The following is a 16,258-nucleotide window of genomic DNA, read 5'->3' as shown; positions in this document are numbered from 1 at the left end:
CAATAGAGGAGTACACCTTTGGGAATAAAGTCAAGGCACTGGAGAGTTACAGTGCCTGCTGTGCCTATAAGACCAATATGGGAGAGACATGTTTCATTGCAGGTGGAGCAGATGAAGGCATCTGGTTTCACTAGTAGAGGTGCACCATGGTGTTTTCTCTCTGTTTGTTCTTAAGTAGTATACCTGCATTCTTTAGTACTGTAATCTATTGTATGACCTCAACATTCTCCCATCCTACTCTGTGGCAAATATAGACCAGGCCCTGGCAGTCAAACTTTTTCTTCCTTATTCTAACTGACTTGCCTTTAAATCCTCTTCCTACTCTGCCTCTTAGCCCTCATCATCCCTGCTTAGCTAGGATACTTCCATCTGTTTCATCCTTTGGCTAACAACACTAAGCTTTCTCCTATCTCTAGCTCTTCTTTTAGGTTTTTCAAAAGAACCACTTTCCCTGTGATCTGTGCAAAATGTGTATGCACAGCCATCTTGGAGATGCCACACGTCACCATTGCAGAGCAGAAGTCTGAGAACAGGGGCACCAGGAATTTTGCTTTGGGTGTGGGTGTGGGTGTGGAACAAGGCAAACAATGGCCATGCTGGAAAATGTATCTCTTGGCCAAGATGACTTACAAAGCATTCTTTAAAATCCCTTTTTGAACTTGTGCCTTTACTGCCCTTTGTTTCAGCAGCAAATGTATGTACATCTTTCAGTAAGAGGTCTAGCAATAACATGCACTGTTTTAATACAGTGGTACCTCATGATGCAAACGGGATCCATTCCGGAGCCCCATTCACAACATGAGCAGAACGCAACATGAAGTGTCGCATCTGCGCATGCTCGCCGTGCAATTCGGCACTTCTGCGCATGTGTGTGATGTCATTTTGCACGTCTGCACATGTGTGAACTGCCAAACCCAGAAGTAACCCATCCCGGTACTTCCGGGTTTGGCGCTGAACACAACCTGCAGCGGCCGTAACACAAGGTATGACTGTACATGGTTGTGAATTTTTCTTAATTTTACTGTTTTATCTTTCATAAACATATTTCATGAATTCCATTAAATAAATAAGTAAAATTATGATAACCTACGTACCTGATTTGTTCAGATACTCTTCATGTGATATTTTTAGGTCCAGCAATTCTTGTCTCAGTTGTCTGGCAAACTTAGCAGGATTATCCCATGGGATGTAAGACACCTCATCATCACCACCAAGTATTCTGCCACAGCCTTCTAGCTGTCCAGAGTCATCTACCTTTGTCAGCCTCAGACTTTCAAACGTAAACACTTTAAAAGCTCGCTCTATTTCAGCCCAGTTCATGTGTTCTGTAAGAAGATCAAGGCACAGAAAGTAAACTCAGCAATGTCAGCAAAGCGTTTCTTTCCCATGATGAGATATTTTTCTTACAGGCACTGGTCACTTTTCATTGATAAACAGGAACCCCTCCCACTGGTGCATGACTGACTCGTGCGCATCCATGTATATGTGCGGCGCCAGGAAATAATGATGTAATTCATACCAGGAAATGGAGGGAGAGAGCTGGTGTCAGGGGCTGGACTGAGGAGGAATGGTGGGAGCTCTCCCCCCCCTTCTGAACCTTCCCAAGGGCAGGAGGACAGTATTGATTTAGAACAGTGGTTTGCAGAGGGGCATAGTCCAAAGGGGGAAAGCTGGGAAATATTGGGTGAGGAACAGCTAGAAGAGGAAACGCCAGGAGAGAGAAAGCTAGCAGATTCAGTGTCCTTGGAAAGAATCCCTAACCCCCTGTCACCTAAGACTAGATGGGCTTTGAGAGTGATAGAACAGAAAGGGCAGTGGCAACAAGCTCAGATTACCAGATGTAGGAGTGACGTAGATTAATGGGGATGGGTGGTGAACCTTAACTGGGAGCAACGCCATTTCTAGGGAGATATGCATTCCTTTCTCTCTCGTTGTGATTATTAAAGAAACTAACTGGTAAGAATGCTCCTTTTGTTTGATCTGCTTATTTAATGCCACCAGGGGAGGGATCTGGCCCCTCAAAGCCTGACAGCTGGAGCCAAATCCTTGTGGCTCGTGAGGAGACCCAACCCGGAGCTCAAAAAGGACTTCAGTAAGGGCAGGGAAGGGACTGGAGGTACAGTGGGGCTTTGTTTAGGCTGCTCAGCCTCCCTGCCTAACACATGACACATGGGGTAGCACAGCAGCAGCATAGAGCTGGACGATATCTGGTTTTCAGCTTTGTGATAGATCAGCAGCTGAATATCATGATGTACTGATACATCACGATGTCTGAAATTGCCCAACCCTAACCCATATCACTCCTGCTCACCTCTCAGCTGATCAAGGCAATTTGAACTGGTGATACATCGTGGCTTCCTGGCTGCCGCCTGCACAGCTCAGGCAGGCAGGCAGGTGGGAATGAGGTGCTGGCAGCAGCTGAGAAGCCGCGATGTATTGCCAGCTCAAAAAGTCTGAAACTGGTATTGCGGTTTGAAGGTCATACCAGTTTCAGACAATCACAATATTGTCCAGCTCTACAGCTGCAGCCACTTTTCCACACATTCTCCAGCCAACCCCAGAGCTTCAATTCCAGATGTGGATCTTTTTTAGTATAGTATTTTTGATCTTTGTCTTTGTCCATGGAATTTTCTTGGCAGGGATACTGGAGTGGCTTGCAAGTTCCTGCTCCAGGTGGATCACATTTAGTCAAAACTCTCCACTATGACCTGTCCATCTTGGGTGGCCCTGCACGGCATAGCTCATAGCTTCTCTGAGTTATTCAAGCCCCTTTGCCATGACAAGGCAGTGATCCATGAAGGAGAGTCCCATGGACTGCAAGAAGATCAAACCTATCCATTCTTAAGGAAATCAGCCCTGAGTGCTCACTGGAAGGACAGATCCTGAAGCTGAGGCTCCAGTAATTTGGCCACCTCATGAGAAGGGAAGACTCCCTGGAAAATACCCTGATGTTGGGAAAGATGGAGGGCACAAGGAGAAGGGGACAACAGAGGATGAGATGGTTGGACAGTGTTCTCGAAGCTACCAACATGAGTCTGACCAAACTGCAAGAGGCAGTGGAAGACAGGAGTGCCTGGCATGCTCTGGTCCATTGGGTCACAAAGAGCTGGACACGACTAAACGATTGAACAACAACAACAACAACAACAACAACAATTTTTGATCTGGGTTGCAGAGAGAGTGGCAGAGCGGGCATTTAAAGGGTGTTTAGAGGGTGCTCCCCATTTATGTGATTTCCACTTATGCACACAGAGTACTGGAACATAACCCCTGCATAAGTGGGGAGTCGCCTCTACCATACTACCTATTTTTTAAAATACAATGTATGGCTTACAGCCCAGACTTATGAATTGGGGAAAGGGTTCAGGAACAGGATGAGCAGTGTCTTGCACTACAACAGGTGAAGCATAATCCCTTCGTGCCTGGCAAGCAGAGCAGAATTAAAGACAATTCTACCCTATTTACCAGGAAACCTCTCTTATTACCATTTATAGTTCACACTTGTACCAGCCTCTTCAGGCCAAGGGAGGCCTATAACACATTAAACAAGGTGTGAAGGGACTCAAACCTTTACCTGGTCCTATAAAAATACCTTATAACAACCATTCTGGATTTTGGGGGAAACTGTTTACAGTAAAGGAATCATGTTACCACTAGTGCAATAGTGCATGAGCTCATGGATTCTGGCAAGGCGTCTGGTATTGGTTCCAGGAGGCGGAAGAGGGAATTTAAGAAGATCAGTCAAAGGGAGTTTGCACATCATTTCATTTTCAACCTTGGCTGGGTCTAAACCACCCTGCATCTGAAGAGAAAAAAGAAACAAACAAATATTAACCGATGTTAATGCCCTAGATATCCTACATTAAAATATTCCTGAACTTGAAAATTTAACTGAAAAGTGGCACTTAGAAATTTTGTGGGGGGACACAAGTATGCAATAGTTTACACCCATAATGCAATCCCATATATGCTTGCTGTCACTTCTCTGCATGCAATATTGTGGCAGCACATACGATTTAGAACTCCCTGCCTATAGATATCAAGTAGGCATCTACATTGTATTCTTTTCGGCACCTGTGAAAAACATCCTTGTTTAGACAAGTCTACCAAGATGCTTAGAAATGCTAATGGGAATTTATTGTTTTAGTATTTTTAAACACTTGTATGTTTTAATGTTTTAAGTCTTAATAATACAGTCATAGCTTGGTTCTCAAACGCCTTGGTACTCGTACGTTTTGGTTCCCGAACGCCGCAAACTGTAATTGTTCCAGTTTGCGAACGTTTTTCGGAAGCCGAACGTCCGATGCGGCTGCCGCTTGACTGCAGGAAACTCCTGCAGCCAATCGGAAGCAGCGCCTTGGTTTTTCAATGGTTTGGGGAGTTGAACGGGCTCCCAGAATGGATTACGTTCAGGAACCAAGGTACCACTGTAGTAGTAGTAGTAGTAGTAGTAGTAATAATAATAATAATAATAATAATAATAATAATAATAATTTCTCCCTGATTTGTGGTTTTATATTTTGTTAACCACTTTTAAATAAGATTTTATTGTAAAAAAAAAGGTTTTAGGAACAGAATGAAATTTTATTTGAATGTCAGATCTTAGTGAATAGCAAGCTCTGTAACTGGCAAAAACAATTTTCTTTAAAGCGATATGTTCTCATATATATGTACAATATATATATATATATATATCTCTCTCTCACACACACACACACAGGTTTTACCAAATTAATACAAATCAGTCCAAATTAGTTAAATTTGATCCAATTTCTTAAAAAAATTAGGTTTCCCTCTCCTGTTGCAAACATATGTCCATTATTTTCTGATGTAGCCACTTCATTCTTCGTTAATCTCCTCTTCATCCTTCTCTTGATGCAAAGCGTTATGTTCTTCTACTGGGTGAAGTGAACTGGGCAAATTTTGCCCAGTACAGGGGGGTAGATGGTAGAAGCAGTAACCTTGGTCACTGCCATGCAAAAATAAGGAATAAAGGATATTTACACCAAATAAGGAATGATATTAACACCAAATCAGTAATCTAAAATGTCACACCGTTTGGCAGTCAGTTTGATGTCCCCATGGTTTGGCACTATATTGGGAGTGGGAGAGTGTGTACCCATATCATATAATTCATTTCACTATTAAAGTTATATTAGTGTGGATTTCTCCACCCTGACCATTCAGCTTGGATACAGAGATCCAACTCTTGAGGGCTTTCTGGCAGTTCTCTCAATATGATAAGTGAAATTACAGGGAACCAATCGAAGGGTCTTCTCAGTAGTTGCACCTGCTCTGTGAAACAGCCTCCCATCAGATGTCAAGGAAATAAACTATCTGACTTTTAGAAGACATCTGAAGGCAGCCCTGTATAGGGAAGTTTTTAATATTTGATGTCTTGCTGTGTTTAAATTTATTGGAAGCCACCCAGAGTGGCTGGGGTAACCCAGTCAGATGGGCAGGGTATAAATATATTATTGGTGGCGCTGTGGTCTAAACCACTGAGCCTCTTGGGTTTGGCAATTGGAAGGTCAGCAGTTCGAATCTGCACAACGGGGTGAGCTCCTGTAGTTCTGTCCCAGCTTCTGCCAACCTAGCAGTTTGATAACACACCAGTGCAAACAGATAAATAGGTACTGCTGTGCTGGGAAGGTAAATGGCATTTCCAGGAGCTCTGGTTTCTGTCACGGTGTTCCATTGTGCCAGAAGCAGTTTAGTCATGCTGGCCACATGACCTGGAAAGCTTTTCTGTGGACAAACGTCAGCTCCCTCGTCCTGAAGCGAGATGAGTGCTGCAACCCCATAGTTGCCTTTGACTGGACTTAACCGTCCAGGGGTCCTTTACCTTTTTTACCTAAAATAATTATAATTATAATTATAATTATTATGCAATGAGTGTGAAGTTAGTTCCAGCCTCTGAAGTCCTTTGGGTCCTAGCAAATTTATAGGAAAATGCTCCTACTTGCTATTTCTCCCTCATTGTTCAAAGTGCCATTATTTACACATTTAATGCTACTGATGAAAGAAAGAAAGAAAGAAAGAAAGAAAGAAAGAAAGAAAGAAAGAAAGAAAGAAAGACTAAACTGCACCACATTCTACCTTTAGGAAGTACAATCTCTGGGACAGGGTATCATGGTAGTTCAGTATAAGAGGCCATTTCTGATCCGTGGTCTTGTCTTTATTTTCAGGATAAAAGGAGTTGTAAAGATTCTGTTAATAAAAGTAAAAACACAAATTTAAAATATCTATATTTTTAAATAACAAAATAGTAATGCTTGGCAATACAAACCTTTTTCTCACTCTCAGGAAGGGCAAGAGAAGGCAGGATTGAAACCATGTGACTTGCAATGGTATGATCCAGCCCATCTTCACGAGGCTCTGGAACCACCAAGCTTGGTGGTGTAAGATTCTGTTCTGATGCAACAACCTAGCAAAAGAAAACATAAATAGGATAACTCCATGGCTGGCATGAATAGTATGAGCATCAGGATAGTCAGAATACCAGCAGAATCCCAAATCTGTCCATTATCAAGGAATACTGGGACCCACCCAGCTATAGATGATGATAACAACAACATCATCAAAACAACAACAATTTATTTATTTATTTCTACCCTGCCCATCTGGCTGGGTTTCCCCAGTCACTCTGGGTGGCTTTCAACAGAACATTAAAAACAGAATAAAACTTCAAACATTAAAAGCTTCCCTAAACAGGGCTGCCTTCAGATGTCTTCAACAACTATGAAAACTGTTCACTGAGAACTGGGACGGTTATAATTGAGAAAGATCCAGTCCCATTAACTAGTAAAGCAGTTCTCTCCCCATGTCACTTTCCCATGCATAACGTGTGAAGGACTTTTAGCTGCACACAAAATCTTTTTTTAAAAAATGACTACTATTCTTGAATAAACTGAAGACTGTGCTTACCTGTTGCAACATGCAATCCAATATCAAGGCAACAGAAACAATCTCATCAGGGACTGCGTTCAGGAGGTCATTATAAAACCTCATGTCTACATCTGTAATCAAAAAGTAATGTTGTCCTTTCTTCGTATATAATATTTGTACCGGTCTGTCATCACACTGAAATTTGTGTGATCAACAACAGATGGTGCTAGCATCGCAAAGTGTCATATGTACTACAGTGTATTGACAATCTAGTGTGGGGTTTTCCCAAGAACCAAAGAAGCCTGAGACCAGCAGACCCAGCTCTGAGCAGTATGCAGGCAAGTCCCTGGCCTAGTTTGGCCCCACTGACCCTCCTTCCTCATCTCTGCTCAAAGATGGGCCTGCCTCAGCCTACCAGAACACCTCAAACTCCTATATTTGGGCATGGGCCTCCTGGGCTGTGGCAGGAGGAAGAAGCATCAGCGACTGTGTGACTTCATCCTTAGTAGTCGCTGCCATGTCCTCACCATTTCCTCATAGGTGGCTGCGGCCAGGAAAAGTCCCCAGAGGAGGCTGGCAGCTCCAGAGTCCATTGGTTCAGCAGGACGAAAATTCAGGAATTCCCCCCAAGCTATTGCAGATATTGGCATAACTGCCTATGACATCAGCAACAGCACATATGCGGGTGTGGAAGGAGGAGACTGCTTGGGGTTGGAGAGCAGAGATGAGAAGGGGGCAATGAAGAGCTACAAAATCACCATGTGGGCATTCCATGTGCAAGAGGAAACTTGGAAGGGAGGTGGTTTGAAAAAGGGGGGTGAAGGCAAAAAGGGGAAGTGCAAAATGGGGTTGGAAAATAGAGGTGGCTTTAGAAATGGGAAGGTGAAAAGGGAGGTTAGTAACTGCATTGGGTAGGGAGATCTAACCAGTTAAATGGAAGTCTATGTGCAAGGAGGAGTTGCAAAAAAAGGAAGGGGAGGAGGCGTAGGAATGGGGTGAAAGTGAAAAGGGGTGCACAAAGGGGGCTGCAGAGGAGGAAGGAGTGGTGGCTTCAGAATTGATGGGGAAGGCAAAAAGTAGTTGCAATGTATGGGAGCAGGAAGATCCAGGAGGTTAGGTGCAAGGTGGGTATAAGAAATGGGCCCATAGTTGTTGGGAAGAAGGGATATACAATGGCTGATCCTCCATATTTGAGAATATAAAATCAGCCCTGAAATAAACAGCAAGTTTTTGACATTCAGTATGCCTTGATGCAGTGAAAATGGTTAAGAATTGCTTCAGAAGGCATCTCATTACAGATGCTAGAATTCTCTGGTTCTGGATGGCAGCTTGAATCAAGACTCATCACCCCACTGCTATCTGCAGAAGGTTTACACATATTTTGCCCTATTTCTCCAGCATGTTGAAAAGGAATTACTCTTTTCAATGACAGAGTTTAGGAATAACTTAAAGACACTCCACAAATACCTGTTGTTAAAACTGGTGCAGCAGGCTCTTCTGCTGCCTGCTTTCTCCTTGAAGGTGTAGGTGGAGCAGCGGGTGGTACCTTGTGAAACAAAAACATTTATGACAATACAGCTGTCTTATATTCAAATCTTCAACCCAGTTATTGCAGTACTTGAATGAAGTACTTAAACACGTTGTCAATTTTGCTGCTGGACACTCTTTGTGAATAATGTGATGCAAGGAACTACTGCAGGTTTGAGTCACATAGAGTGCTAGAGGAATCTTGGGATCACCTGGAGGAGAATTTCTGAATTAATGTAGAATTTAGGCTGTCCTTTCCATGACTTAGATGAACCCCCTCCTTTCCGATACAATTCACACAGCCAGTTTAACCAATTACAAGGGAACCTATAGGCCCAAAGGCCTGTCAAAATTAAAATGTCTTTGCCAGCCAACGCAAGGAAATCTGAAATGGGACTAGCTGGCCCACCCTTGGCAAGGAGTTCCAGCACCTGACAGCAGCCAAGAAAGCCCTCTCTCAAGTCCCCACCAAATGTTCTTCAGGACAGAAAGATGGACATCTCCTATGGATCTTAAAATCCAGGCAGATTCCTATGGGTGAATAACTTCCCACATAGTCACATAAGGATTTGTAGATCATAACCAGCATATTTAATTATGCTGTTTTGGAAAGGGATGGGTAGCCAGCTCTGGTCTGGCTTTTGATTTTTCAACCGGCTAAACTTTACGTGTAGTCCAAGTCCTATGGAGAGCCTGTTGTAGTAGACTTGGGCTTTAAACTGTAAAAAGAAGGGTTATTTCCTATGTCCTCAGACTATGTCATATATTACTATAAAATACCCCCTTCCCCAAAAAGTCCACCTTCTCACCTGATCTTTGGGAGGTTCACTCCCTCCAAATGTAATGAAATATTGCTGGGCTGCAGCCTCCTGCTTCCTAAGCCTGTGCTATGTCATAAATGTAGGTTGCTCCTATGACAAATGGCTGTGGCTTCCTGTGTTGCCTATTCCAGTCCCTCCTTATCCATGCCCTCCCCCATGCATCTTGAACCCTTCCTTGTTCCAGGGTGGGAGAGGGTGTCATGCCTCTCCTCACTTCCTCTGTGTTTTGAAGTCAAAAAGCACTTACATGTGCAGTAGATACAGGAGTATGTGTGTACAGGTACGTGGTGGGTGAGTAAAAAAGGGGGATTCATACCCCTGTGGAACAGGATTTAGTGGCTGCTCTACAGTAGCAAATGCATTAGAGGCTGCTGTGGCATTATTGAGTCCGGCGGAGGCTAGATTGTACGTGGAGCTGAGAGTTGTTATAGGGGAATCTCCCCATAGCTCAGACCAAATTGGCTCCTTCTGTAATATTTTCACTGATACATTTTGGTACGCCACCCCACAACTGGCAGGGCTCCTATGGATCCTGGCTGGGTGGCTGGAAGTAAGAACGTAAGAACCTGCTAGATCAGGCCCATGGCCCTTCTTGTCCAAAGTCCTGTTCTCACAGTGGCCAAACCAGATGCCTGTAAAAGCTCCAAAGCAGCACCAGAATGCAATAGCACTCTCTCCACTTGTGATTCCTAGCAACTGGTATTCATGTACTTTGTGTACTTCTCCCTCCTTTGCCATTTGGGGTGTTTTATTCTTCTTTACTTGTGCTTGGATCAGATATAAGTGCCCCAAAGGAGTAGCAGGATCATAGAATTGCCCAGTGACCTGAGAAGTAGTGGCTTTTCCTAGACTAATCCATCCAACCATTTTTGCTCTGGACCACACTACTGACACTGAACTATCTACTAGACGATGCATATTTATGCAGAAATGTACTCCTATGCACAATTTTTACATGGAAATATGTCTGCTACCAAGCATGGACGTGATCTCTGACCTCAGCCTTGCTCTTCTTTTCTACTACAGGGACATTAATAAATTTGGTGGATTTCAAGTAGTGCTGATGCTGTCTTTTCCAGTCCAGGCAGTCATACATCAAACATGCCACAATTTCAAAGAGCTCCGTTCCAAATTCAAGCTACATAAAAGAAAAGGAGGAAATATAAAGTCTGGCTTCATAACATGCAGAACACATAGGAACTCAGCCAACTTCTAAGCAATGAATTATACATGTTATCAAATAGCACAACAAGCATGACTTTGCCCTATTCAGTTTGAATGCATTTTAATATTAATATTATCATACCTCAAAAAATGCCCAGATTTCCATTATGGGAGAGTTGTTATTTGCTCTTCCACTCACCAGCATGCGGCAGTGAATCCATACCACCAGAATTCAAAGCTAAATGACAACTACAGTAAACGTTTTTTTCTTCCGATCATCCATTTAGGAGAATTTGGTATATACAAGACATATTGTTTTGCAAATGAAGCTTTTGTTTAATCATGCCCAATGATCAGAGATGAACATTGTGGCAGTTACTTCCCTGTGATGCAATCACACACTCCTATGGAATGTGTTGGAATTAACCAACCACATGGGCATGCCTAACTGCACTGACGATTGACAAGGCACATTCGAGATTGGAATGCAAGCCAGGAGTAGCAGACCTCAGAAAAACTATTCCTCTTAGCCAACCAACTGCCTCCCTACTGGACACATCTCCAGTTACAATGCTGCATCACCCAAGGGGATATAGACCATCACAAATAAACAAAGTTTAACCAAATTTCTATCTCCCCTCCTACTGTATTTTGATTACTACACTAGTCCCTAGGGCAGGTATGGGAAACCATTTTGGTGTCAGGTGCCACAGACGGGCCAAATTTGTAGTCACCCACCTGTCATTATGACACCATACAAACTGACAGGTGGGTTGTCCCAACTATCTGTCAAAATCCCTTGCATGGTTTTGCAAGTCTCCCCATGCTTCCACTTTAAATGTTCAATCTTGGAGGCTTATAAGTGGAGTGTGGGAAGCCCTTTAAGCAGCTGAATGAGTGAGCTTCTTTATCCTCTTCCCCACCCTCTGCTGCCTGCTTGGGATGGGTAGGAGGTAGGAGCTTTTATACATCTGAGCAGGTAGCAGGGCTGAAGGATTAGAGAAAGGAGTCTGTACAATGCAGACGTCTTTCTACTCGTTGCCACTCGCTCAGATTTTAAACAGAGGAGCACTCACTTTCAGACAGCTCTTGCTTGAACTTCTGCTTTTCAGAGGCTCCAGTACGAGTGCTGGGCTGCTTGAACTAATGAATGATGCATTACACCCTGTACTCTCACCAATCAGCTGACAGCACCAGATATATCAGTTGATGGGTGTGTGGGTGGGCAGAGTTTGGGGGAAATGGCTTCATGGGCCAAATTGGACTCCCTGGAAGGCCAAGATTTGCCATGGGCTGGAGGTTCCCCATCTCTGCTCTAGAAAGCCTCAAACTGAACCTTAAGGGTCTATTGATCTGTAACAATACCTTGGTGAGGGACTATGCTAAACCTCAGGGTTCAGTTTAACAGCTATTCCCACTCTAGAATTAGAAACAAATGTCACACCATACACTTTTGCCCACTTAACCCAACACAAATTCTTGTAAAAGACAGCAGGCACAAGAGAATTTCCTCCTTTCCCTCCCATATGGCCCGTACCATCCCCAAATCTGATCCAAAGTGTTGGGGAAGGCCCTAGATCAGGGGTTGTGAACCTGGTCCCTACCGCCCACTAGTGGGCATTTCAGGATTCTAGGTGGGCGGTAGGGGGTTCTATGGCACAAGCTGAATCTTCCTTCCATCGAGCACTGGTGGGCAGTAAGGAAATTTTACCACCAAGAAAGATGCATTAGTGGGCGGTAGATATAAACAGGTTGACTACCCCTGCCCTAGATCCTATTTAGGGGGTGCATGGGCAAGTAGGGAAATGATCAATGGCGCAAAGAGAAATCCATGCACTGACAGAATGTTAACCTTAGTGTTACATCAAATATAACCCAATACTACCGGTACTAGCCAGGGCCTTTATTTCAGGGGGAACTCACTGGAACTCAGTTCCAACACCTCTCAGGTGGGCACCATTGCCATTCTAAGAAAATGAGGGTGAGTTCTGGCACTACTTTTTCTTTTTTCTTTTTTTTTCTTTTTTGATATTTTTATTATAGATTTTACAGATACTACAAACTAAAACACAAAATCTCAAATTACAAATACAAGTCAAACACTGATACAAAACTTAAATAAAGTTATATACAATAATTATTTTGATTATATGCGTCATATTTTCCCAATTCTGAACAAGGTATATTATACATGTACACATACAATAAGCACGACTAAGGAAAGAATAAGTAAATAACAAATAAATAAAGAAATAAAGAAAAAATAAAATAAAAATAAAAATAAATAAAAATAATGGGGGGGGGAATCCTACTTTCTAGAAAAATAGCACTGCTACTAACCAACATGTCAGTGTTACTCCAGTCAGCAGGAAAGGAAGACTCCTTGACTAGGTGATGGAGTCGAGCTATTTGAAAAAGATTTGATCCTGGTTTCCCGCTATTCAGAATTGGTTCCAAATATTTCCAGAAGGTTTCCAGGTCCTTGGCAGCTTTCTTCTTCTTCTTCTTTTCAGCTTCGACAACTAGGGTTGCATAAGCATGGAATTATTTTAGCAGATAAGTATGCCCATAGCAAATCTTAAACATACTTTGGGCTAAAAGGATTAAGCCACGGTCAGTTCACTCTTTTGCAAAGTCTATTTAATAATCAAAGCTTTGGTCAGATAACATGATACATAGGAATGGATGAATCTGTCAAATTTGGTTTCTTTTGGTTCTGTCATATTTCCAACTTCAGTTCTCTACCTTTCCATGACAGCTTTTTTTTGTTAAATCCTCGTGAAAACTGATCAGCATTTTAGTGAGAATTTCTCCTAATTGTCATGGACTGATTGGACGCAGAGGAATGGTGGGAGGAACCAGCTGGGGAACCCAAAGGGGAAAAGGCTTGGAACCTGGGGAGCAGTGGTGGGACAACAATGAGTGGTCGGAAGGAGAAGAAGGAGAAGACAAGGTGTCAGAAGCTGAAGAAGTAATGGGGCTTAGTGAGCTGGGAGAGTCTGTGGCAGAGACAAGTCCAGAGGCAGAATCTGAAATAGGCAAGTGGGAGGAGGGAGGTCAAGAAGCAGAGATGAATCAGGCTGGTGAAGTTTCATGGGTATCTCCCCCTCCTGCTGCGACAAGCTCCCTTCTCCCCTGACTCCCAGAAATAGAAGAGGCATGAAACAGGAGGAGCAAAGACAGGCACAGTCTCCAATCGCTTGGGGGGGGGGAGCCCTGGAGAGGAGGAGACATAAGACGGTTGTGGGGAGGCAGGGAGTTTCAGTCCTGGCAACTGATTTCATGGAGTAAGGCTTACAGTGAATAAGCTGCTGTGCTCATTAGGCCTGACACTCAGTCAGGTCTGTGATGATCGTGTTTTTGCTAATGAAGAGTTAACTCCAACTTGGAACTGTTGGAAATGGCCAGCTCGTTCTGTGACACTAATGTACACATTTTGTAAAGCAATTTCCCCTAATGTAATGTACTTCTTCCTCCTTTCCTGTTTGGTTTATTCTTTTGAATAGGATATACTCCCCAATTTCTACATTCCTCTCATGAGTTTCATATTAAGAGCTCAAATTCATCTTGCTTGTTTCCCATACCCTGGGCTTTAGTATAGAAACTAAAACCACAAGTCATTCCCTCCAGCTGTTTCCTTCAATGAAGCTATTATTCCCAGTACTAGGTATTCCTGTCATCTGTAATATTGTCTCCCTTCCCCTCAGGATTTAGTTTAAAGCTTTCCTGGGCAGGTTCACAAGACTCTTAGCAAACATACGCTTGCCAACTGCTGTGAGGTGCAAGCCATCTCTTACCATAATTTCTTCCTCAAGGAAACGGAGATTATGATCCAAGAAGCCAAACCTTGGATCCAACTTCCTCCTTCTTGCTGCTTGACTTTACAAATACTCCCATTGCCTTTCTTTCCTTCCACCTGTCCCTTACCTAGCTGCGGCTCCTGCTCAGAGCTGTCAACCTTCCCTTTTTTTGCATTGGGAAACAGCCATAGCTGTCAACTTTCCCTTTTTTTGCAACGGGAAACGGCACTGGAATAAGGGAATTTCCTGCAAAAAAGGGAAAGTTGACAGCTATGCTCCTGCTGCACCCTAGGAGACCCTGGACCACAGCACCAGCCTAGAATAGAGGCTTTTTTTTTTTGTTGGCTCCATGGAGCTATTAAGCATGAAGACTCAACCATCACTACTGATGTTAAGACAACTACTGTGGCCCAGGGGATCCCACAGTATGGTAGTGACTTGGCACAAAGTTTTTTTTTTTAATTATTGCATTATAGCAATGCAACAAATAAACCTTAATTAACATAAAGCACAAGAGCGGCTGTTTGTGTGTTTCCATTAAGATCTTTTTAAGCATTTAAGTGGCAAAGAGGGGATTTGGTAGACTTCCGGTTGGGTGCCGAGTCAATGGCGGACGGGAGTCTGACGGCTCCGTCCTCCGTTAGGCGATAGGGAGCTCCGTGCCTGCGCCACGGGTCCCTTAAAGCCACGGGAAGAGCGTCCCGTGGACCGACGGCTTCGTGGGTCCCAGACGTGCTGTCTCCGCTCCTGATTTACCCTCGTAAGGGGGAGAATCGGGTGAGCGGAGCCCCAGCACGGGACTGAAGAAGCGACTGCCTGCAGAGGATCAAAGCAGCGACCCCGCCAGACTTGAGCACCCGGCACTTCCTACACAGAATCTACCAAAGAAACTCTGTAAGTTAAAATATTGGATTATCCTACAAGTTTAAAGAGCACTGCTTGCAGAGGAAACTTTAAAAGGAAGCCTGTCCCCTTTGAACTGTTTGCGCGAGCTTGGTAGCGCTAAAAGATCAAAGCCGCGGCTAACGGGAAAGTTTTGCGAACTCTGCCAAACTTTTTAAAAGTGATCTAAAAGTTGTTTAAAGTTTGTTTAAAGATCTAAAAACAGTTGATATGGCAAAAGAAGAAGCCCCTCACCCTCTGGATTAGGATTCCGGGTCAGTAGCGGGCTGGGATATATTGTTGCCATTTTTTCTTTGTTGGTGTTCCAGTGTTACAGTGACTGTTTACCAGTGGAGATACTTTGACTCTTTTGCAGCCAGATACAAGCTATTTTATAGACTTGGTGGTTACATTGCAAGTGAGAAACAGATACTGACTTGGGCTATTTAAAATAGACTCTTCTTGGCTTTAAGGAACTTATAACTTTTGAAAAATCTGAACTCTTGCCTAAAAGTTGGATTACTGGACTGTTGTGGATTCCTGGCTCAGCAGCCTCTTTGTTCTCAGAAGCTAGCTGCAGGCCACCTGGTGTTTACTTTTGGGACTGTTGGTCTTCTGCTGTGAATGTCTGAGATTGTCACTACAGCAACTGGAGTGACCTTGAGATTACAGTTACAGAGCCCACAGGGAATGGAACTTAGATCTAAAGGAACTGGCTCTGAAAAAAGGAAAGGCTCTGTTTCCTTAACCCTGCAGGAACAAATGGAAAAATTGGTTGCAAGTGTTGCAGAAATTGCAGCAGGTTTGAAAAGTGTCACCGATGGGTTGAAGCAAACACAAGAATCGGTGAACACTATTGGTGCTTCAGTGAATACCACAGTTAATTCTGCAATTGAAAAACTCCAAGTGGATATTAAGGCTGATATTAAAACCTCTACCCAGATTTTAGAAAAATCAATTGGTCAAATTGAGGAAAATGTAAAAAAGAACAGAGAAGAAATTAATAAAATTGGGCAGGAGGTGACTACGTTAAAAAAGGACTCTGAGGAAATCAAAGTGGTCAGAGAAAAAATAAAAAAGGTGGAGGAAAAATTGGACAATTTAGATTTGGAGCAGCTAGAAAATATTGGAACACGGCAGAGAACTGTGGAAGAGTCTCTCGCTTTTCTGCAACTA

At 43.3% G+C, this 16,258-nt stretch overlaps 1 protein-coding gene across 1 annotated transcript in view; it reads right to left on the bottom strand.

The window, feature by feature from the left end:
• The window catches only part of SPAG17 (sperm associated antigen 17), a 77,882-nt gene that overhangs the window by 46,354 nt on the left and 15,270 nt on the right, over nucleotides 1-16,258 (bottom strand). The window contains exons 7-14 of the mRNA XM_033173838.1: nucleotides 12,741-12,922; nucleotides 10,234-10,374; nucleotides 8,356-8,434; nucleotides 6,928-7,019; nucleotides 6,290-6,427; nucleotides 6,100-6,210; nucleotides 3,652-3,802; nucleotides 1,095-1,325 (exon numbers count right to left, since the gene is read on the bottom strand). Of these exons, the coding sequence (XP_033029729.1) occupies nucleotides 1,095-1,325; nucleotides 3,652-3,802; nucleotides 6,100-6,210; nucleotides 6,290-6,427; nucleotides 6,928-7,019; nucleotides 8,356-8,434; nucleotides 10,234-10,374; nucleotides 12,741-12,922 (1,125 nt within the window). The remainder of the gene's footprint in view (nucleotides 1-1,094; nucleotides 1,326-3,651; nucleotides 3,803-6,099; nucleotides 6,211-6,289; nucleotides 6,428-6,927; nucleotides 7,020-8,355; nucleotides 8,435-10,233; nucleotides 10,375-12,740; nucleotides 12,923-16,258) is intronic.

The sequence above is a fragment of the Lacerta agilis genome, chromosome 16 (assembly GCF_009819535.1).
Source record: "Lacerta agilis isolate rLacAgi1 chromosome 16, rLacAgi1.pri, whole genome shotgun sequence".
In the NCBI taxonomy this organism is placed as follows: domain Eukaryota; kingdom Metazoa; phylum Chordata; class Lepidosauria; order Squamata; family Lacertidae; genus Lacerta; species Lacerta agilis.
Note: the sequence above shows the minus strand (reverse complement) of the source record. Positions and strands in the feature narration are given on the sequence as shown.